This window comes from Lepisma saccharinum, chromosome 22 (assembly GCF_977018435.1).
Source record: "Lepisma saccharinum chromosome 22, izLepSacc3.1, whole genome shotgun sequence".
Lineage (NCBI taxonomy): Eukaryota > Metazoa > Arthropoda > Insecta > Zygentoma > Lepismatidae > Lepisma > Lepisma saccharinum.
In genome coordinates this window covers 849,960-874,756 of record NC_139250.1, presented here as the reverse complement: position 1 = coordinate 874,756, position 24,797 = coordinate 849,960, and the positions used below count along the sequence as shown (strand labels likewise).

The window sequence follows — 24,797 nt, the reverse complement described above, 5'->3', positions numbered from 1 at the left end:
GATGAGAGAGAAAAAGAGAGAGAACGAAATATGGAAAAGGAAGAATAAACAAATGGAGAAAGGAAGAGAGAGAGAGAGAGAGAGAGAGAGAGAGAGAGAGAGAGGAAAAGAAAAGAAGAGTAACAGATACAGAGAAAGAAACGGAGAAGGAGACAGAATCTTGCGCGATTCGCTCTCTCTCTCTCTCTCTCTCTCTCTCCTATGATGCTTGATGCTTATTGCCGTTACAATAATAATATTAAATACTGAACAATGAGGTTTAAAGTGGAAATCCCGATACCAGAGATTTCTTATAAATGTTAGAAGAGCACCTAACAACCCACCGGAACGAAATTCTATGGGAACGCCACTGGTGACAGGGAACAGTTCCCCTTTTTTATGCAGCACACGAGAAATGGATCGCACCAAGAATCAATGCTTTCTATTTATATCGTGTTTTCCGATGCCTTACGGAAGTCGGAAAACCGTACGCTTTTAAGTTTCGATAAGTGCTGTACCGCTCCCCTCGTGACGAGATGCCGTTTACCGCAATAGCAGCCTTTGTGGAAGGAAGCGCGCCGCCGATCTCCGTTCCGAAGACATTTGCGTAAGCGGGAGGGGAAGCGATCCTGTGTCACGGCCAGGGTCCGGCGGAGCTCCACAAAACCTTCGGAAGCAGCGGACGAGGTTACGCTTCGATGCGTTTAGTAGTCTTCTTTGTCACGGCGGCGCGCTCAATGTAGCTGTATTTGTTGCCTTTGATGTCGCTTATTTGTACCGTTACGCTAACTACATTGGGGCAAAGCAAAGAAACCTTCGTGGCCTTCGTCGCAGGCACGTCGCAGCATTCGCTCCACAGAGGATGTCTTGCGGCTCGCTTTGTCTTTCTCGCACGTAGCACCCCCGACCTCCGTGACGGAGTTGTTAGCACAGCGCGTTACGACGCCAGAAGTTCCGGATTCGAAACCCGGCCTGGGCGTCCCTTCATCAATAATCGTCGCCATTATTTATGATTTATTTATTAACGTCTTGTTTCCGATGGCGGAGTTAAAACCATAAAAAGCCTTTTCTTGCACTCAACCATGTACATACATAAAATTATACGTTACTATATTAAACAGAAAATACATGTATTCATTTCACATATATCCAGACACACACACACACACTACACCAATACGAGTACATACAAGACTTATCGCACTGGATACAGCATTCAAGATATAAAATAAACAAAATACAAACTATATGTAGAACATACGAAATATAGAATGCAAAATCTGAAATAGTATTGAAATAACTACTAAAATGTATTTTCGTTCACATACCAAAGTAGGAGGGAAATGATTGAACAGTTGCCATGATCGACATCTTGAAGTTTCCATCCACACTCAGCTGGTGAAAGTAGATTTGGATTCGTATGAAGAGCATTTTTGCAAATAAGACTTTGATAATCGGCTCGTGTTATCTGGACTCGAAGAGCATCTTGGATAGGACGAAGTTGCTCACTACATCTGTTCCCTGCTAGAAGAACTTTTGAATTTGATTTGATTTGCTTTATTTAACTTCGCTTATTGGGCCACTTTTGGCTAATTTGCGAAGATGAGGATGAGGGATGATATGATGAAATTGATGAATGGACACATCTATGCCCAGGCCAGGATTCGAACCCGGAACCCCTAGCGTCGTAGCGCGATGTTCTAACCACTCCGCCACGGGGACCGGCTCTAGAAGAACTTTACACGTACATGCAGTACGTTACTTTCCTCTTCACGTGGTTGGTAATGCTTCACAACGATTACAGTCAGATGTGGCACCAGCGCATCTCTCCCCAACTTCCCAATACCGTCTCGTTGCCCTTTAGGATACACAAGGTAACCTGAATACCCTAAAAACAATTTAGTGGGAAACGATAACCCCGCATCAAAGTGACACGTCCGTCATTAGAACGAGAAAGCCGATTTATTAGAATATTGGTCTGTTACGGTTGGAAACGTGCGGCCTTGGCACTCTTTTCCGAAAGCGATCGCCCAGCGTCTCGGATTATCACTCACGCAGCGACGGTTCCCCGTGCGTCCAACGGAGGAATTCGTGAGCGACTCATTTCCCGCAAGGGCGGCTGGGCCCCGAATCGAGGCTTCGGCTAATGACTTTTACGCAACGAAGTTGGGCAATTTGTTGAAGGATGCCACTGGAGCTTCCATCATTGTTCCACTAATTGTTAGTGTTCTCTGTGCTCTCACCTCTACAGATTCTCCCTCTCTACAGTCTCCATATATCTGCTCCTACTGATACCAATCTCTCCATTACTCACCACTTCGTTCTACACAAAATTAACCTACCGATCTTTTGTTTGATTAATTTCAAATCTCTTATTTCATCTAGGCATTCATTGAATAATATAGCCAGAGGCCGGGTACATCCTTCGGCACAACCAAATGTTGCTAGTACACTCTCAATTTCTAAAAAACAACATTTTTTTATGAATATGCCATAATTAACCCCATAAAATCATCTGTAATGCATATATCCTCCCCGTTCTCTACCCCCCCCCCCCCAACAACAGTAACGACGCCAGAAAAAAATATAGGGAGCCAAGGGGTAGCAGATGGGGGACATTCTAAGTAGTTCAAAAGTAAATGCAGAATGTAATAGCAAAAATGAGGTCATTATAATATATTGATGATAGAAATAGAGTCGAGTCTATACGAGTATAGTGTCTAACATTGAAGAACTTGTCACTCGAAACATGCTTCGAAGGACAATGGACTGCCGCCTATGTATCCCGGGGGCAACTAAGGAGCCGATGTTGAAGTGGAGATCCGAGACAATTCCAACTTATTGAGCTGACGATACAGTCCAAAAACCGTTAAGTTGCTATCTTCAACAGTTCTTGTTATCAATGAGTCAATTCTGCAAAAGAACTATATTTTCCTAAATACCGCCCAGTAGATTTACCAGATGACAAACTTTAAAAAAGAGGACATTTAGATGCATCACTTCAAACACATGTTTTGTGTTTACTGGTGTTTTGGTGAGCTTGTAGATCACACACCCCTGTAAAATAATTTTACACTGTTTCAGTACAATTGAGAACTAAAATTGGTAAACGTTGTAAGTGCCAAAAGCGAAAGTGTTGGGAAATCTCATCGTTCAGCACATCAGCCCGTACGAACGTTCACACTAGTGCCTTTTTACACGCCCTTTGAACTACTTAGAGGGCTACCAGCCACTTTTCACGTTTACCACATTATCAAGCATGGCACATTTCACAGTTTAACGTGTAAAACGGTGTTTGAATTCTTGTGGCACTTACAGCGTTTACCAATTTTAGTCTTCAATTAATAATAGGCCGCATTATAGGCAAATGTCTGAATATTCTAATTCAAAACCTCACTCTGCACGGCGGCAACAGAAGAGACGCACACGTCTAATAATGTTTCTTGGTTGGGAGAAAAGTCTTGTCTTTGCGCTTGTAAATGAGAGTGTTGTATTTCTTTACTTTGAAAATAAACACGGAAACAATATTAACAATTATTTACAAATATAACATTTTGTTACGAATCTTGAAGTTGAAGAAGTTATCTATACCCCAAAAAGAGGACATCCCCCATTTTCCTAAAAACCCGCTCGGATCAGAGGACACCACCTACCCTGGACCATCTTCTTGTCGTCACTGCGTCAGGAATGGTAAGGCAACGAGGGAAAAATGTTAGCTTTTGCAGTAGGACAATCGGGACCTTGTTCGTCGCTCCTCCACCGATCAAAAAAAGTGCTTGGCCCAGTTGCAGGACATGTCAGAGCACAAGTAGCCTTCGCCCACGCGGCGCAATGCGAGGACTGACGTAGCATAATTATTGCTGCGTAATGAGGAGGTGCTCGACCTCTGCCACGGAAGAAACGATCGTTGTAGGTCGTGAAGTGCCTCGAGTGAACCGATCGTGTGCGACGGTCGCTTGCAGTATGCGGTGGACATCTCAGGAACTGCAGGTGCAAGAAACGTAGACACTCGTTCCTCCCACGATTCCTCGTACTCGTGCATCAATTAACCTAGAGGCCTAGATTCGACTCCCGGTCTCTATCCTCGCATCGGATCTGGTTTTTCCCGCCTCGTTCGACGTCATCGCCAAAGGGCTTAATCACGAAAATGGACTTTCGTGATTCTTCCGTAGGAGTCGCGAATATCTCGTTACTTGTTTTCCATTTGGCGTTTAGGTCTACTGGCTGTTCGTGGAACGTCTCATGGCACTGAATCGTATCGCCTATATTATCATCTCATAATGATATTAGGATTAGGGATGGAGAGTATGACATTTTTGCCGATATGGATGAAGTACCGATATAAAATTTAACGATAACCGATACAGGCTTCGTGACGGTACAGCGCACTACGACGCCAGGGGTCCCGGGTTCGAATCCCGACATGGACGTGGGTGATCTTTGCGAGTGTACCTTCATCAATTTCATCACATCATCGCTCATCCTCATCTTCGCGATTAGCTAAAAGTGCCAGAAAAAGATTCGAAATAAACGAAAGGAAATCAAATAAAATTACAATCTGAAATTAACTCATTACATGTTAATAACTAATAACAGGGAAATATTAGAAAAATGTATGTCATTTCTTAATTATTTTTTTACTATTTCTGTATTTTTAAGCAATTTTTAGGTACTAAATTCTTTGCCCCAGTGATTAGCATAAGGGCCTGCAAGGTATATGCCCCATTATATATTTCGACGTTCATCCTCGCAGCCACTATTAGCACAGATACGTAGAAAAGCGTTGCAAACAATGGACGCGTGATGTTCCCTTTAGCTGGAAGGTGATGTCGACCTCCCCCGCCCCTTGTTCTGGAAGTGCCTCGGAGGTCGAGTGTCTCGTATCCTCAGACCTTCACCCAAAACGACCAGTCGGGACAATTAATGCTCCGTGGCCAGGTGGGTCGCTGGCCGCCTTTCATGCAAAAAAAAAAGCATGGCAATTATGTCACCTCAAGGTCGCCGGCGGGGATCCCGGTCGCTGGCTCTCGCCAAGTCATCGAACGGAGTTTTTTTCCCCCTTCAGAGTATTTTCTCAAAGTCCTCTATTTTGTCTGACTGCCACGCGGCAGACCCCGGTTCGATTCCCGGAGTGGGTGATCCAAGGTCGGATTTTTTTCGGCCTTTGTCCCCGCATGAAGCTTAACGCCCACCGAGATGTGGGGAAATGCGTCAACAGAACGCAACAGACGCGTCTCAGTGGGCGATAACTTGTAAGGTAACCTGCAGACTTTTCGCACGGAAATTCCGCACTTCTGTTCCGCTCCACCAATTGATTTCAATGGAAGCAGACAACAGTAGCTCTCTTGCCGCGTTTCACCGCGTCTCAGTGGGCGTTAAGCTTAAAGTGGCTGTGCGGCTGACCCAACCTCAAATCAATGGGTACCTGGGAGCAACCCTGGAAGGTGAAGTCGGCCGAAGCGTGGTGCTGATCACATCATCTCCAAAATGCCCGAGATCGAGAATGTGTGGGGTCCAACCCCCACATCTCCTAAATGTGTCTTCACCCTTCATTGCACGAGGAAGCTTACCTTTACTTCCGCATGCTCTATAGGCTGATCGGAACTAGACCTCCAGTACAGTTTAAAGTGGAATCCTAAACCACTGGCAATGTGTCGTTGAATGGGATCTGTAAGTCTGTATCAGATCGTGTCCGGGATTGGATGGCTCTACGAAGTCATTGAGGCATTGGTTCCCCAAGTGGACGGTAGAGAGTCAGGGGCTACTTCTCGCGCGACGTTGGCTTTAGGCTTGGAGCGAGAGAGCTCGGAAGAAGTGTTACGGAAAACGGTTACGTCTCTCCCTGGGGCTATTCGTGGTGTGATCAAAGATATAAACTCTTCCATGTAGTACCCTCGACCGAACTTTGCAGACTAACGAGGCTCTGGCGTATGGAGCCAAAAGTGGCCAAAAAGAGAAGTAAAATAATGAGGACACTTTCTAAAAAAATCCAAGAAACAGGTTTACTAAAGGACAAATATGTGTGGCAGCGAATGGGTAACATTTTCAGCATCAACTTGAACCTATTTCGCGATCGTGAAGAAAACGACTTTGTATCTATCCCGGGAAACTCTGGAGCAAGGCCACGCAAGAAGACGAGAGAGTGTGTGGGCGGAGCGAAGAAGTTCACGCTACTGGAAAGGCTGGTAAAGTTCCAGTCCTGATTCGAACGCCACTTTACTTCAAAGAAAGTTCCGTAAGATCAGTTTTCCTTTGAGAACCCTGTATGCCAGGTCCACGTGGAGTAAATGAGATGTTGCAGTTTCTTTAGAGATTTCAATACGGTTATCTTTGCTAGGTTGTGTTATTGTGTCGTACTACTTTTTACTCAATGTGGAGACCTTGGGAGTGTAGGCTCGTCGCAGTTCGTGTTCGATGTCCAAACACTAGAGGTAAGAGTGACAACAGCGCTTCTCAGATAAAAAGGTGCTGGCTCGAAACCAGATACGCGTCCTCTGGAGCTATGTTCGAATCAGGACTTCAACTATATACCAGAAGCCTTACCGAAGGAGTGCTTCGACCGAACACGGGTTCACAAGAAAAGGGAGAAAGCCAATCACCTTCTGCAGCTGCACTTGCTGGTCTTTGAACCTTGCACGTACCTCGTAATGTGCGGCCGGTTCTTCTGGGTCTCCTGTTGGGAGTTTATGGCGTCTGGACGTGCGGAGAGAAAGATTCAGCGGATGGTCACTTTCGCCTTTCACCGATCGCTCCCGTTATACACACGATCGCTTGTCGATCATTAGAAGGAAAGCCACGCCCACCTTTGTTCCTCTGCTCCTTGCTTTCTTCTCTCCCTTTCCGGTGTGAAACGCCAATGTACGGGCATTACTTATCGCACACCGTATTAAACACCTTTGTCTACTGACGTCAGCGCGGATTGTTTTCGTTGTTAGGTTAGGCATGTTACACGATAAATACACTGCAATTTTTTGGAGCTTAACCAAGAATGTATTATGCTAAGAGCTAAGAAGACTTAGGTGGGCAGACCATGCGGAACGAATGGGAGACTGAAAGAAGAGTTTACAGGATTCTTGTTGGGAAACCTGATGGTAAGAGACGTGTAGGAAGACGAAGATGGAGGGATAGCGTTGAGATGGACCTAAAGGATGTAAAAGATTGGATTGATCTTGCCCAGGATAGGGACAGATGGAAGGCTTGTGTTGTTGCAGCCATAAACCTTCGGGTTTAAGAAGGCTAGAGAGTTAGTTAGTTAAGAGCTCTAAACCGAACATGCCCAACGCTAGCCTAACGAGTGACGTCAGTAGACGAAGGTGCTGAATACGCTGTACGATAAATGAGACCCCACTAGATACATACAGACAGAGCCAGAGTTGAGAAGACCTTGGAACGACAGATTCCGAAAGTTTCTTTCAATACACCGTTCTTTTTAAAAACCACGCAAGTTACCACTGACTAGCGTGGCTTTAAAGCCCCTATCACACGGAAATGGATTTCTAGTAGAAATGCCCTAGTTGGCGCTAAACTAACATTCTAGGTAGCAAGCATGGTCGCCTGGCTGACTGCTTGACTGGTTTGGAGGAATAGGACATGTTCTAAATGCTACTTGCTTTCCTCGACTGGATTCTGTGGAACAGTCAATCAGAGCAAAGTTTCGCCATGTGAAGATAATCTGTGAGTGGGCAAAATAGCGTTTTTGTCTGTGGTTTCCGAGTGTTACTCCAGCAATGTATAACGTATACAGCACGAAAGGCGTGTTGAGTTACACCATCTATGCTGAGTGCACGGTGTTTACATTTGAAACAACTAAAATATTCTTCCATAATGTACAGTAAACGTTGTAAAGTATGTATTTAAGCAGCGCCATTATTTTGTACCTAATAACGTTTTATACAAAACATTATTCCTCTCGGTTGAATAGTTATCGACTTTTAAAAATGTGAAGTGATACATTACATCTCACGAGGCCGCCATTACAACTTCCCTCGTATGGGAACATAAGTCGATCGACAAGTACGTTGATAAGTATCGTGTGAGGCGAAAACTAGCAAATTGGTAACCAGTCCAGCGCCAACTAGGGCATACCTACTGGAAATCCAGTTCCGTGTGATGCGGGCTTTACACTAAAATCTTCAACACAACCACATACAGTATATTGGAGCACGAATGCCCTCAGTGAGTGTCAAGGAGAGGTACTTGACACCGCTCTCCCACAATAAGGGAAACTGGCATACTTTATTCTTTTTATTTGTAACTCTTTTCTGTGTTTCTTTTCTCGTGTCTTCTTTCTGGTTTTCCATTTTATCTTATGTCTTTTACTCTTCTTGACCAATTTCCTTTTTAGTGTATTCTTACTTCAGTTCCTGCTGATTTCCTATATTACTTGCCTCCTTCTCTCTCTCTCTCTCTCTCTCTCTCTTTATTTCTCTGTCTCTCGCTTGTTTCGTCTTCTTTATTTCTCTTCTTTACTTCTCCTTCCTTTCCCTCTCTCCCTATTTCGTTTATCCCATTCTCTATAACTTCCTTCATTTATTTTTGTCCTTTAAACCGTTTCTGTCTTATGATGATGATGATGATACGCATTGGTGGCGATTAGGGGGTGTAGGAGGACAGCAGCCCCCTACTTTTTGCCACTTTTGCCCCCCCCCCCACTATGTTAAACTGTATCTACCAAATAGAGGCACATGTTTCGGTACAAAAACGAAGTCAATTTCGGGTTCAAAAGCGGTAAATAAAATGAAAATTCGCTGTTATAGCGGCGAAAAAGCACCATATAATATGACATTTTGGTTTTAAAAAAAATTAATATAATCCCAAATTTGATTTCTAAACTGCACTATTACACAATATAAACATATCCCTTCTAATAGCACATTAAATCATTACAAGATTTTATAAGTTTATTCCTGTACAAAGGAGTCAATTTTTGCTTCTCAAATATTTACAACAGATTTAATCAATTTTCCGTGAATTGCATAACTAACAGGATACTTCAGACTTCAGAAAGTGTCGCGTCAGTATATGAACGGTAAATTTCGTGTTTAAGAGTATATTTCGCATTTTGCAGTTCATTTCGCACCATTTCGTGACAAAACAGGGTAGCAAAATGCACCTCACACCTTTCAGAAACATGAAAAATTAACATTAGAATGTGTTATTTCACATTTCGTGTTTTCGTCAAAAACGAAATATGCATGCCTCTACTACCAAGTGAAAGTAAACTGTCCTTGCTCCCCAGATATGGAACCCAATCGCAGCCACTCATGATACGTAATCATGACGTCATTTTATCCAACTTAAGGTCACGACTTTTCGATTCTGACCCCGCCTACAAAAAGTTTCTGCTGGCACTCGTTCTTTGGGCATTGGTCTGAGATTGCATTTGAGAGAAAACAATGAACACGTTGAAATCTACAGTAACTAAGCTTTGGGAAATACGCTTGGCGCGGTTGTACGTTCTCTCGCAGGTCTACGTCTACGCACAACCTACGCTACCCACACATGAAGGTAACGGTTCCTGCAACTCCGAGCTGTCACTAGTGTTGCCCACGAGACGAGACTTTGGCCTGTCTCGTCTCGTGGAAATGCTGTCTCGTCTCGAAAATATTAGTTTGTCTCATGACACATGGTCAATCTCGTCTCGTCTCGAATTTTTAAAAGCCTGTCCCGTCTCGTCCCGTGGACAACACTAGCTGTCACGCAAGGGGTGAGATATGGACGCTTGCCTGGATTTAATTGAAAGTACTTTTCACACACTCTGACTCGGATGTTCATACGCGCTCTATCTAAAGTGCCCGTCGTATATCTTTACTTTACAGATTAAACTCCAAAACTGCAACAGGTCGCCACCGAAACGTTTCATCAAAGCCATCAAGTTCTTTCGTCACAGATAGTAACCCTGTTTTGTTTAAAATTAAGAATGGTTCGTTGTTACAAAATTAGTCTCATACAAAGTCTATGAAATAATAATAGTTGTCTTTCGACAATCTTTGTATATACAGGGTGATTCAAAAGTCCGAAATCATAGAGTAACTACGTTATTAGAGCAGATAGCGAAAAATGGAAAGTTACTGGCGATATGCGGTTCCCAATCAAAGACACATCTGGAATAGTTGACCACTGTCAGATTTTACACAACTCCAGGTGCCTACTTGAGGGAGATGGATTGAAGCTTTCATACACACACACACACACATTGATTTCCTATCCTTTCCATTAGCGAAGTATTTTTGATTCAGTAGTGGTAACGTCGTCACCTTGTAATCAAAGGGGTCCCAGGTTCGATACACGTTGGAGACACATAGTGGTTCGGATCCCATTTAAACTGTAGGTCCAGTCCCGATTAGCCTTTCTGTGCATAAAGTGGACTTCAAAACAAACTCTTCTTGATTCAATTATTCTATTAACATAGGAGTTCAGAGCTATGTAATCGTCTCTCTTCATCTGTTGTCTCATCTCATTTTGGTCCAAATATCTCTCTTAAGATTTAGTTTTTTAAAAAACTCTTAATTTATGTCCCTCTTTTATTGTAAGGTACACTACATTTGTACAAAACTACTGTTTTCTATATTTCTAACCTTGACAATGAAAGATCAACCCTTTATGACTGGAAAAACAACATGCGTTGCCTGAATTATTTACACAAGGAAAACAAGAGCGAGAACTCTTGATATTTCTGGAGCCTTCGATCTCAGTTACATAGAACATTTGCAAAGTCAATAAGGTTTCCTACAGAGTCTGCAGTTTGGAATGGAAGCTTCGGAGAAAGTTCGGTGGTCAGTGGAACGGATGACCGCCAACTCGTGACAGAGGTGGACGCAGGAAGCTACTTGCTTTGCACCAGACACAGACAATTACAAAGGAATTCCTTTTTTACGGTCGTCTGCTAAGTGTGTCCGAATTTTTATAAGAGCGCTTATGTCTCTGTATCTTATTTGCATTTACCGCTCGTATTTATTGCCCGAAAGGAGGTTATGAGTGTGCGGAATGCAACGGCAGAGACAGATGGTGACACTAATTCTCTGTCTCGGACCAAGATGACGTTTCGGAAAATGAAACAGCAACAATGACAGTATAGTAATGGAAATAATCTATCCAAAAATGTTTATACATGCAAATCTTGGCGAAAATATAAACAAGTGTATAAGAAAAATACGGCGCTTTTAAGAGCCGACTCATCCGAAGTTTCTAGGTTCGAGTCCTGGCTGGTTTCTTTTTTAGCTACCCGTAGTGGTTGTATTTTAGTCAAGGAGTCCTGGGTTCGATACCCGGTTGGGGAACATAGTGGTTCGGATTGCACTTTAAGCTGCAGGTCCAGTTCCGATTAGCCTTTCTGTGCATAAAGTGGACTTAATACTCAATTCAAACCTTTTTAAAAAAGTACGGGTTTTTATTAGTTCAATGTATCCTCCTTATCGCAATTAGCGAGAACGTAACGTAAAATGCGAAGAAACCAAATGCACACGCACATAAAGGATAATACAGAACTTTTAGGTGCATACATGCCATTTATCAACACCAGAACGCGAGAAAACAACTCATCGTTAATGTACTTCTTGTGAAACCTATGTAGATATCCCTTTTGTTTGTAGCATGTTTTTGTAATTCGAAACTAATTTATCTGTTTTTGATCTGTAATCTTGAAAAATGTATAATATTGTTCTGAATTCAGTGTAGCAGAACTCCGAAAAAAATATCTGAAGCCATACTAACCGCACGTGAAAATAAATCTGAGCAAATATACACGGCTTATTAACGAGTTACCAGACACTTTTAAATTTTAGGCACAATTTTTAAATTCTTATTAGTTTTATCTCTTAACAATCCGTGTCTTAATTATAAATATATCTGTGGTTGCAGACGAAGTGATACCGTTTTCGCATGGTTACCGATTGTCACGCATGCTAATAGAATTCCACGTATTTTACGCACACAGCCTTTTGCGTGCAGAACAGCTACCGCTTCTTATTACAACGTTGCGGCTCACGGTGTTCCGAAAAAACGACTGGCATCTCTTGCACTACAATTTGGTAATTAAATCTTTAAAATGTAGTGCGTGGATGGGAAAGTCACTAATATTGTTGCAATAGTTACGAGTGGAGTGTGGGGTTGAAAATGGCAAGATTGTCGGACACCGGAAGACTAAGAGGCTCATTCAGTTTGTGGTGTAGTTCCGCTAAAAAGCACCTTAGAAAGAGAACAAGGCAACTTACATCCGTATCAACCGATTCCGAAACTTTTGCTTCCATCCCTTCAGCCATCTATCTGGTTATTATTTTGAACCCCCTTTAAATCGCAAAAGACACAACATTTCAAGATGAAGTGTGTATCCTACGTGAACGTGTATAAACTCGTAACAATTGATTGATTTCTCTTCCGCTGCGAACGTACTTAAACTGGATAAAAAAGGCTTCCTTGGGGGTGAAGGACGAAAAGGTAAAAGCCAAGATGACTGTCGAGCGACCACAATAAAAAGAACCACCTTTCGCGCATCTTCCCCTCCATCCGTTCATCCCGGATCACGGTAAAATCTGCCCCACTCCACCCCTCCCCTGCACTCGCGAATACAATGCACAGGGTACTCGGTTCTGCGCAGGTTCCTTTGCTTGCATTTGCATTTGAGCGAAATATATAAAGATGTCTGCAGGAGAATCAATTGCTCAAAATTTGGCTTTTTTTTCAAATCTCTGTCCAGACTATTTTAGGAGATTTAGAGAGATCGGAACAGTTTCAATTTGGGAACGAAATATTTGAAATGTGATTGAGAAGGGGCGGGGCTCAAAGAAAGGAGAAACATTGATATGTTTTGACCACGCTATCCGCCGCAGAATTACAGATCATAACTTTAAATGTTCATGGGATGACTGGCGAAATTTGTACACGTGTTTCAAATCTACTGCATCCAAACTTCCGAGAGAAATTATTTGAGAAAACAAACAGAAGAGAAACATTGAGATTCCAACCCAATACCCATGACATTTTTGCTACAGGCCCCTCTTTGGCAGATCACGCCATCGAAGATTCCAGGCTCGAATCTTGACCTGAGTCCTTTCATCAATTTCATGTAATCATCATTCATCTTAAAATTGGTGCAGATTGTGCGTGTAGCCACGTTCCCAGTAGAATAAGGAATGTGCTGTAGTGACAGATCCTTTTGAAGTTGTGGTCGGTGAAGATGTAATGCCGAAACAAAGTCCGTTGTCTGCTTTTGATACATTCATTCTTCTCTAACGGAGGATCCTCGCGCTTTGTAGCAGTTGCATTGCCTTCAACTGGGTCGGCGCTCGCCCATTAGCATCTGAAAGGCCTGCAAGCGTGGCGAGAAGAAGCATTTCGATGTGATGTATGCGTGTACGAAATGCGGTGGTCGACGCATAATGCCTTTTGGAAACAGGGCTAATTTTTCTTCCCCACATCGCTACACGTATTAAAAAAGAAACCACGCGCTTCTTTTGACAAACTCGTGACTTTCAATAGTGCAAGGGTGATATACTACAGAGGCAGGCGATGGTTCACTCACTGCATTGAAAAATGTGCAAAAAATGCACATAATTATCGTCAATAACGGCATCCTTTATGCACCGCAATGCTTATCACCGTAAGAGTAAATTTAAACAAATAAAACACATTTTCAGCTCATGCAAGCACTGTATTATCTTTTGTGATATTGTTTTAGCACTCTCTTTGCTGTCTTGTTCATGTGACATCCTGATTTGTTCATTAAATCAACAAAAAAATTGTTGTGCGGCTTCAGAGTAACAAAAGAATTAATATGTCACTTCAAATTGATGATTTTACTCTATTTACAGCTATAATGTAAAGGTTCGAATCGTAAATCTAATCGTAAATCGTGCGGCAATAAGTAAGTCGATATTCTGTCATAGTCATGCACTAAGTATAGGTTCATTCGAAAATCCCTTAACACCTCCTATAAAATGTAAAGGAGTTAGGGTTGGTACAATTGGTCATGATGGAAACAAGTTAGACCTAGGGGGATCTATTGTGTGTTCCAAGCGAACGGCTGCCATATTGAATTCAACTTAAAAGTTTTGAATGCGAAGGGGGTAAATGTGATATATCAAATCAGGCTACAATTTCACGAGAAATGCAATGGTGAAGTTTTTTAAAAAATTCTAGTAAAATTCTAGCTTCCATGTTGCTTAAGGCAATAAGAGTTGCCATTTCTTTCTCCTTCCCTTATGTGTTCACTCCTTCGCCAACCTTCTCACCTCTCGCTGCATCTTCCTTTAGCTATTCTTCAGTCTACCTAGTCTGTTTCTCATTCAATTTCGTTTCGTCTCGATTAGCCGAAGTGGCTAAAATGAGAACAACATAAATAGAAGCCATATCATAACAATGCATTTATGGCAGACGCTGGAATAATGGCTTCGCAGCGTACCGTTCAGTTCCGGGAAAGCCCTTCCCGGTACTTTCCGGTGTACGTGGCCTGCGCCGAACATACCAACAGGAGAAATTCGGCGGAAGAGAAAGAGCGATTGTCTTGCGTAGGAGACAGGAAGCAGCGACACCAGATACTCATCAAGATATCCTGCATGCGATGGTAACGCACCAATGTGTTAAATTAAAAGGCAAATTTCTTCGCGCTCAGTTTCCTGTCCGCGGAGACTCGAGCGAGACGTGTGCGAGTATGTGTGCCACGCGGGTAAGGGGAGGGGCTGGGGGAAACTATGGCGTCGTGGTTGTTCAAGCAGGGGACTTCGCCCATCATCCGGCAGCGAACTCAGGATTTTGTTTTGGAGGCGGAGAGGTGAACCTGGGTTCAGTCATACCTATAGAAAACGTTGGTAAAATTTAAAACTGCAAATGAATTTCAGTACAACCACACATGATGGGATTGTGAATATGTGATAGAGTGATCAGAATTGCGAGTATAGGAATAGAATTTGTGTGCGTATATGCATTTTCTTATTTTACTTTGTTTTTATGGCACTTTTGGAAAACCGCAACGACGAAGATTGGATGAAATTCATGAAAAAATAACACTCACAAACAAACACCCACTAAAGATGAATGATAATATACCCCCTTAACTGAGGAATAATCATTTTCTATTATTAACAGTAATATGACGTTCCTTTGATGTCCAAACCTGGATTCGAACCCGGAACCTTCGATAACTAGATCCTGAATCTACCACTCCATACGCACTGTCTACGCAAGACTAATAAAAAGCACAGAAGAGAAGTAAATAAATTATAAATGGAGTTTTGCTTTACAGAAATATTTTTGTTTTTAATTTCATACTTTCAAAGACATATTTAATCAATTTTTCTCAATACTTTGACCCATGCATAGAGGGATGCAGCTCCATCAGACCCTCCCAGAGATACGGCCTTTTCATCATCACTGAAGCAACTCTATGGCATAATGACATTGCACATTTCCTCCTCGATAGTGTTGCGGTCAAGGCGGTCGCCTTGTAATCAATGGGTCCCGGGTTCGATTCTCGATGGAGGGCCATTACAAAGTGGTTCGGAGGTCACATTAATCCCTATTAGCCTATGTGAGCATAAAGTGCGCTTTAAAAAACTCGCAATGCAGCAAGCTTTTCACATATAAAGTTAACGCACCTAGCGATCTGGTAAGTACATGCTGATGCTTTTGCAACAAAACGAAACAAGATGTACCATGTCGCATTCGTTGCCATGGCGTGTCTCTAAGGAGGTTCACGTAATGCCTCTGTCGTGCGCATTGAGCATGAAGCCCATTTTCATCACGACTGCCCTCCGTGCAGAAGAGGGCGTAGAGAATTTGATTCACGAATTTAGTTTACGTTTCCTGAATCCACTGTTTCTTCCCCTCGGAGCGTCACCAAATGTCATCTTGTGTACAGTTACCTTTGAAGTTTCGCTACCTGACTCGTTTTATTTTCTGTTTCCAGGAACCACCGGCGGGGGCTCTGCCAGCGCTAGCGCGACAGTGGCGCATCTCACGGCCGAAGAAGCGGCGAAGGTAATTGTCTCTGCTACTGAACTCCATACGCCCAAAAGTATCGTGACCTGCCTGTGAAACAGTTACTTTTTAACCAGAATTTTGTCATCTGCTTCCTGAAGCAGTACCAAAAATGCACGACATTATTATTCACCCTGAAACCTCAACTACAGGTCGGTTTCATGTGACGTCAGGATGCGCGGCCAATTTTATTTGTTGTTTGCAAGGAAATATCCACCACGTAGCGTTCGTTACATCTGCACGTTTGTTTTAAATCACGAATTTCTGTATTAGTATCTCCCGCCCATATTCTTACAAGCGCTGGCCTCAATCATAGCTGCTCGAAGCCACAATGCAACAGTTTGTGACGTAGGTGAAACACGCCTGTAGCAATACTGATCGGTTCATGTTTGCCACCTTGCCCCCCGCGTCCCAAATTTGGAACCCAATCGCCGCCACTGAGGTTTAAGAATGTTTTTTCGTAAGTTCTTTCCTTTACCATGTCGCTTCATCGTTTTTGACATGCATCTTTACTTCGGAATATATTGCAACAAGCCGTGCTATATTTTAATAACACCTTGTGATACCTATCTCATATAAGGAAGCACTGCAATGCAACCTTTCCATCTCTTTTTAGGAACAGTCCAGGATATTTGGGGTAGGCTCCAGCAGATTTATCCACACACCCCTAACACCACAGAAATTTCCTCAAAACACCATACATTTTTTCAAAAAGGTCCAATTTATGGTCATTTTGATTCTAAATTATCCTTTATACCCCCAAGATAAACATTCTCTATGAGCCTGTTGGCTTTAATTCCGGGACTCCAGTTGCAAAGGATTAATGAATGTTGAAAAGAACCTCTAAATAGAAAAAAAGGGTATACTGGAATGTGATCAAACTTTTGAGAAACACCTTACCATCTAAAGTGAGTCTTGAAGCTTTCCTGGCGACGAATAATGAATAAATAACATCTACCCTGAAGATGAGAGTGACGTTAGCTCTCGAAAGTTTGGAAACTGTTTCAGAATTTATTTATCTAACCGTTTATCTTAACTAGATCTATCAGTTATAAATTTACAAAAGTATACGCGTAGTTGCATGTCTTATTTCGAGCTTATTATTGCCACTATACACACCTACAATATTTATTCATTCACACAAACCCACACACGCCTATACTGTTTACGAACTCTGATTATGTTCAGACTCAATTTCCACAGCAAGCGAAAAAACAAGAAATAAGTGTTAAAATGTGTTGGCTCTAAAAATTCTGTTTGATAGTTATTATTAGGGAACGGAAGTTTAGGTAAATAAATGTTTTTTTCTGCGATAAGATAGAGACCCTCGTTTTTGCCAAAATTCTGATCATAGCCTTATATGTCAACACAGCAAATTTTATTTTACATAAAAACACATATTTTTCAGTTTTCCGTATGTAAATACATATTTTGCGAATTTTCATTTTAAATACATAAAATCGCTCATTGACCTCAGCTACCTCGAAATCTACGAAGGAAAAATGTTTATTCTCCGCACCTCTTTCATATATTATGAACAGAACTTTAAAAAAATTGTATCTGTTGTAAATGATCTCGATAAAGAAGACGCATATACAAGTCTATAGAAATTCTGCAAGAACTATTGAAGGATCCCTCCTTAAAAGTTGAATTGGCATACATCTCAACAAATTCCATACGAAAGCTTGACTCGTCCGCGAACACTTTTGCAGCTTCCGTGGGTGAAGTCCGTATAGTAGAAACGAAACTGAAAGAACTCACTGGATCTAACGCACATGCGAATGTCTAAATGCACAGACATTTTTTGGGAAAGAACAAGGCTTTCAAACTTTGTGCTAAATTGCACGTGTTTTGGAAGGTGAAATAGAGGAAGAGGAAGCTTTGGAAAAGTTCAGCGTTAGTGGCATTTCGTGCTTCAAATATGCAAGAATTGTTTTTGTGACGTGGAGCGATCTTTTTCACAATACAAGATGTTTTTTTAGAGATAATCGTCAGTAGGTGAAACCCAACGTTCTGGAGCGGTCTTTTGACCTACTTTTCGCCTTACGACATTTTACTATAAGGCTGTCTCCCCTTACGATATTTTTCTGTAAGCTCAGTTCTAGAGCGGTTCTTTGACCTACTTTTCGTGTAGACCCAAATGGAGAATTCAACGCCCGAAAATGGAGCTCGGTGGAGCTCGCCTTAATGGATTTCTCTCGTAAGGCATGAGCTCCATTTTCTCGCAGTGTTAACAACTCCTCACTCGAAAAAATCACCAGGGTTTTTGTTTTTGGGTATAACCTAACCTAAAGCAAGGAGGTGGCAACCTTGCTTGAGGTATTTTCTCGCAGTGTTGCCAACTCCTCACTCGAAAAAAATCACCAAGGTTTTTTTTCTTGGTCTAACGTAACCTAAAGCAAGGAGGTGGCAATTTTGCTTGAGGCTTGCCTTACAGTGCATAAAGCAAGGTTGCCAACCCACTGGTACTTTTGCCATAGCCTTTTACAAGAAAAAAAAAAGAGAAAGGGAAGAGTTAAACAACCGACAGCTTACCCACAGCCTTTTTTGCTCTAACCTAACCTAAAGCAAGGAGCTGGCAACTTTGCTTGTGCAATCAACCCGGTCGACCGCCCTCAAGTGGAGATAAGCGTTGCCAACTCCTCACTCGAAAAAAAAAATCACCAAGGTTTTTTTGGTCTAACCTAACCTAAAGCAAGGAGGTGGCAATTTTGCTTGTGCAATCAACCCGGTTGACCGCCCTCAAGTAAAGATCAGCGTTGCCAACCTACATATACTAAACAAGGAGAGCCGGCACTGCCGTAAAAGAGAGAGAGAGATGGGTGGATGGTAATATAGTATGTGTGTGCGTGTGTGCGTATAATATGTAGCATTATTAACTAGAGTGTGTTGGCAATTTACTTGCAACTAAAAAAATAGAGATGCCAACGTTGGTGTAAGATGAAGAGAGAGAGAGAGAGAGATTTATGGCTGGCAACAGTAACGAGCGAATGCGCCATATCGTAATTTTCCAACTCCGTATATCGTGATTTTTGTAAACCTCTCTCTCGGGGGAAACACGATGTGTTATACACACGCGCGCGCGCGCCTGTATTGTGACGCAAACAAACAAACAAAATAATAAATGTTGTCTTTTAGGATACCTGGCCCCCTATAACCTCGCGAGGGTGCGTGGTGCCCAACGCAGTTCTAATGGCCGCGGCTAACAAAGCCATGCCTTTGTAGAGTTTCATGGGTTCTTTTTTTTTTCCTCCCACCCCCTCAATTTGTTTAAGAAATTCGATTTGATCCTAAAAAACACTCTGCATCCTATTGGAGTGCTTTGGATGTGTTTTTAGATTAAAAATTTTGTAATTGGGGAATGTAGAAAAGCTATTCTTGCTTGTTGGCGATATTTTTTAAAACTGCTCTGTGACCCTCTCGTTCTTCACGTCGTAGGCGAAGGACTTCTCTGCAATCAGGATGACGCTGCACAGAGTATCCTCGGGCAAGGCATCGTGGAACTCGCAGACGACCTTGATGTTGGTGCGATCGTTGACCACAACCTTCTTCCTCTTAGATGTATTGATGACGAACATCGGCCTGCGGATTTTGAATTCGCTGGGCGTGTAGTACATGTCCACGCTTCCCTCGGTCACGCGTTTGTAAGCCGTGTAAGCTTCGTAAAGTTTGAGGTAATCGTTTTTGGTCACGTCGAGGTTGTAATTCTCGCGCGGGAACACTTCGTTGCGTCCGTTCTTCAGATAAACGTTCTTGATCTTGCAGTCGTCGAACTTGCTGGAATCTTTTTCCTGATTGTTATTGCGCCCGGTCTGAAAAAGCACTACGACGAAATCTGGCATGTCGAACTGTATGTTGTTGAACTGCGTCGTCACGTCGAATTCCATGTGACTTCCCGATGCCACCTTCTGGACGCACTGGTAACCGTGAAAGTGAATCGCCACCTGCGGACTTTTCAAGATCTCCGCTTTGTACTTGAGGGCGTAGTTTGTTTCGTATTCCACCACCGGCATTCTCAATTCCATGCTCCGGATGACGCATTTCGCTGCTTCGGGTAGAGTGTTGGCTATCGGCGTGGTGCCGTCCGGACCCAAAGTAGCGTATCGCATCAGTGCGTCGTTGTCGTTGGCCGCTCTTCGAAACGTAACGCGCAGTCCTCCCTTCCACATGATCTCCTTGTAGTCCGAGAAGAAACCAGGCAGCAGACGCATGGGAAAGAGCACCGTGTGACTTCTCGTCGATATTTTGGTCCCGGCTTCGAATCCCCCGGCCTGGTAGTACGCTGCGTCCGTTTTGGATAATTTCAACGTTCCCACTGCCGTCGACGTGATGCCTGGATAATCTATTCTGTCGATGACGGTGTTGTGTTTCCTCACCTCCACCTGCGAGAACAGGTGAGGCACGAAGTTGTCCACGAGTATCAAGTTTGCTGCTGCGGGAAACGCGTCTCCGCTTTCTTTCTTCACCACGTCGAATTGAAGGTAGAGGTCCGCTCTGTGAGGATGAACGAACCCGTCGCCTACGTCCACGTCGTATTCGATCTCCCTGTTCGCTTCGTTCAGATTGGCGAACGTGCGACGGTTGGGAGGGAAAGATTGCAATTCGTAACTTTCGATTTGCTCCATTTTACATGTATGGTTATTTATTATACGTTGATCTCCACGATGGCCGTCGTAGTGGCACCTGCGAAATCCACCACGTCTCCTTTCTCGTTCGTCACCACCAACTCTATGTCGTCTATGCGGTTGCGACATACCGGAAAATAGATCGGCGAAGAGGGCGTGTAGATGATCGGTTCCATGAACTCGGAACTTGGTTTGAAAGTGGCTATGATTCCCGTCTGCTTATGACTTCCTAACAATCCGTCCGAAGATTTCGTGATCATACCTTCGGCCACGTTACAGTGTACGTTCAGAGTCTCTATGGCCAAGAATTTAGGAATGTTGGTTGCTACGTGCTTGATACCAGCTTCGAGTTTGGTGTTGTTCTCGAAACCTAAAAGTTCTCCCATGGTGCCCAGGTCCACGGTCTCCGTCGCGGATAGGATTTCCACTCTGTGCGTGACCGAATTTTGAGAAAGGTACGTGCCTTTGGGTAATTGAGCTTGCAAAGTGGAAAGATTGTATTGTCCTGGCGTGACGACGATGTGTTCGCTTCCGACGCTAATTTTGTTGTTGTGCTGCGTGACGTTGGGTATGAGGTACATGCTGTAGAATGCACGCAGAGCCACGGATTTAGGATAGACGATGTCGTCGTGCAGCGTGAGTTTCAAGATTGAAGATTCGCTCGTGAGATGGAACACACCCATCCTAGTGATGCTGTTTGAGGTTCCACAATGCTTTCTGGAAATCCTCGATCGTAGGGTTATTTATTTTAGAGAGAAACGCGAGCACGGAAAGGCAGAGATGGCCGCAGTTCACGTCTCCGAAATTTTGAATGCGTTCGTCGTTGTAGTATATGGAGGTTTTGTTCGTTTTCAGATAATGAATTAAATTTGTAGGTGGAACACCTCCGAAAGAATCGAAAACGAATGCTTTATCATCATTTTTGTGGTAACATATCCAATGCGTGCCTGGATTTTCTTGCCCGTCCAAGTTGACTACGCCGCATTCTCTTCTTTTGACGGTTGAAGGTAACGAGTCGGACATGAAAACTCCTCTGAAGTGTTTGATTTGTAACGGTTCGATCAGAGATTCAATGTCTCGGTTGGTGAGTGCTTCTGTTTCTTTTTTTTAAACTTTTTCATCACGCCCTTCCCCTTCTTCTCCATGGCCAGGTTGTGACGTTTCTGTTCTTCCAATTCCGCCTTGTTCTTCTTTGAGTCGATGACGGTTTTCGCGATGGCGGCACTTCCGCCGGCCAAACTTCCAACGGCCCCTAATGCTGCCAGGATGGCCGGGATGCTGAATATGAAACCTCCGATCTTTTGCTGTTTCCGCGAACGCTGCAATCTTTTCAATTGAGGTGTGCTGAGAAGTAATTTCATTCCGTGTCCTTTCGACAAGCAAGAACGTTTCTTCTCGCGTTGTTTCTTGGTGAGTAACCCATCGAGGGCACCTAGATTTTTTAGATTGTAGTATGGTATCTGGTACACGACACCCTTGGGCTTCATGTTGATGCTCTATGTGTTATTTTCACGGTATGTTATTTATATATATATTCTGAGATTTTTTTTGTGTAGTTTTTTACGGTATGTTATTTATATATTTTCAAGGCCTCGCAGTCGTTACACAAATTCTATTACGTGCTTTGTTTTCTTGCCAAGAAGTTCCTTTGTCCCCTTGTACACGATTCGAGTTTTGTTCTCGATTAAAATAGATAGCTTCTCGTCGGATAACATGTTAGCGTATCGATCTGGTAAAAATAGACTGTATTGTGCGTTGAGCAACAGGCGTACCTTGGGACCATACTGGGTAGAAACGATTGAACCGGAAGTTATCGTGTAAGGTTTGTCGACTTCCAATTCCTGAATTTTTACATACTCGACTGACAAATTTAGCATTTGTTTTAATGCTTGGAGATCACTTATTTTTTCGGTCGTCATATCAAAAAAAATTTCAGAGTGTTAGAGAGAAATTTAATTGTTTTTTACAATGTGTGTTATTTATATATACCGAAGATTATTTTTTTTTCACGATGTGTGTTATTTATATATCAAGTTTTTTTTGACACGTATATATATTATTATTTTTTTAACAGAGGAAGAAAGTTCGTGCTTCGGAAAACGCGAGGATGTGCGTAGTGATATCTTCCTTCTCCTGCATAGACTTGTACCAATCATCAGTATACTGTCTTCTTCCCTGCATCGCCTCGTACAGTTCGTCCGACCTATCGTTTAATTTTTCCCCTGCAGCCGAAAGCAGAATGTTGAGATCACCGCACCTCAGGCCGCTGATCTCCCGAAGAAGGTCCTTGAGAACCATTTCACAAGGGATGCGAAATTCCGGCATTGTTTTTGCCATGCTTACAAGTTTATTAACATCTCCGTTAACTACCTTTTTGAATATTTTAGATAGTAGCTCGTGCGGCAAATCAGTTATGCAAGCCATGTTGTTTTTTTACTGTATGTTATTTATATACCCCACCCCAATTTTTGTTTTGTGTTCATGGCGATGGTGGTGCCTAGTGCGGCGACCCGTTCACCCAGCGATGCGTCTCTGCTCACGAACCTTTCGAAAGCTGCATGCTCTAACTTTCTGTCTGCTTCGTGACGTGCGTCCAGATCCGTCTGCGTGGTGTTGTAGGCGATGTCGTGATCTTTGCATGCGGCGTCCAACGGATTCACACCCTTGTCTCCTCTCTCCAATCTTTTCTCGAGTTTGGTGCCCGGTCCGCAGTACTGGTAGCCAGGTAGATGCATCTCGAAAGGTAACTTGTTGATGATGTCGTTCACGAGTCCCTTTCCTTCGGCCACGTTCCAAAATTTCGGAGGCAGCGTGTTGATGATTTTGATGAGGTAACCTATGCCCTTGTCGTCGTTCACGATGAAGTTGGAAAGTTTCGTGCTGATCATGTCCACGATGCCAACCTTCTCGTTGTAGAAATTACGGTTGCCTGCATTCTCTTCGCCGGCTATCACCAACAATCGGTCCACGAGTTTCCTAACGTCGTCCACCCAAACGAATTCTTTGGGTAACGTGTTGTAGCGTTTGACGCCGCTGCCTGTTTTGACCTGGTTCCAAATCGGTTTGATGAGATTCCTGTACTTCTCGCCGCTGCTCGATTTCACCCTATTCTGCGAGGCGTCGTTGTTCTGGTACAAGGCATCCGTCATGATCAGAATTTCCTTGTAACTCTGGTAATCTTCGTCGGTGTAATCTTTCGGCTGCTTTTTGGCGACGAGTTCCCACAGTCCAACCGTACCCGGATACCTGTTCCAACTATCCTTGTCGCCTAAATTGACTTTAATGTCGTTGCCTTCGAAGGTCACCTTCGATTTCCCAATCTTCCACACCACACCGCCGCCTTCGCTGGTTTCCATGCTGGGATACAATCCGAACACTTCATCCTTGTCGAATTTCCCCGTGCTCAGGTAGTCTCGTGCCAAAGGCCCCAACTCGATTTTATCCGAAGACGTGCTACCAATGGCTCGACGTCGTGCCGGTGCATCCTTCAGTTCGAACGGCGTCGAAGGAATGCTCGAAATAGGCGTGGGTACGGCGTAACTTTTAGCTGCGAGCGGTACGAGTTCATTGATCAAATTTTTATTTTGTTCCGTGACACTTTTAATTTCTTTACCTAGACCGCTGATGGCATCGATCACAGGTTGATCCTGACGTTTCTTCTCTTCGTAGAATCCGCGATTCTCGGATTTCCAACCTTTGAAGCGTTTCGCGAGGTAATCGCGAAGCTTGAGATTTTCGTCCTCGATTTTTCGTTTCGTCATGACGTTATTTATATACGTCGTTTCTCACAACGTTGCAACGTTTAGAAAGTCGTTGATTTTGTTTCTGTATTTTCCATCGTTGGGTTTCCTCGTCATGTCGATCGTCGCGAATCCGAAATCGTCACCGTTCCAGCAAGTAGAGCAGCAGCGTTCCGAAAATTGATTGTAGTTCATGTCTCCGCCTACGTAGTCATCGTACGCGTGCTTGAGGTTGGTGTGATCTTGACGAAACAAACATATGAAATTAGCGTTGTCGCGTACTAACTGTTTTGAAATTTTGGAAAACGTTTGAGCTAGGTAGAAGCAATCCATTCCTTTGTGACGACCTTGCGTGAAAAAGTTGCGAATTTCATTTTGATTTTCCAGGATGGCGTCGTCGAACACAACGACTGAATTTTCACGACAATCGTCGAGTGGTTTTATTTCCGAGGCGAACGTTGCAATGTCCAGACCATCGTAC

At 43.2% G+C, this 24,797-nt stretch overlaps 1 protein-coding gene across 1 annotated transcript in view; it reads left to right on the top strand.

Annotated features, from left to right (window-relative positions):
* Positions 1–24,797, top strand: part of pip (heparan sulfate 2-O-sulfotransferase pipe) — a 118,386-nt gene that overhangs the window by 38,170 nt on the left and 55,419 nt on the right. The window contains exon 3 of the mRNA XM_083144187.1: positions 15,881–15,951. Within this exon, the coding sequence (XP_083000313.1) occupies positions 15,881–15,951 (71 nt within the window). The remainder of the gene's footprint in view (positions 1–15,880; positions 15,952–24,797) is intronic.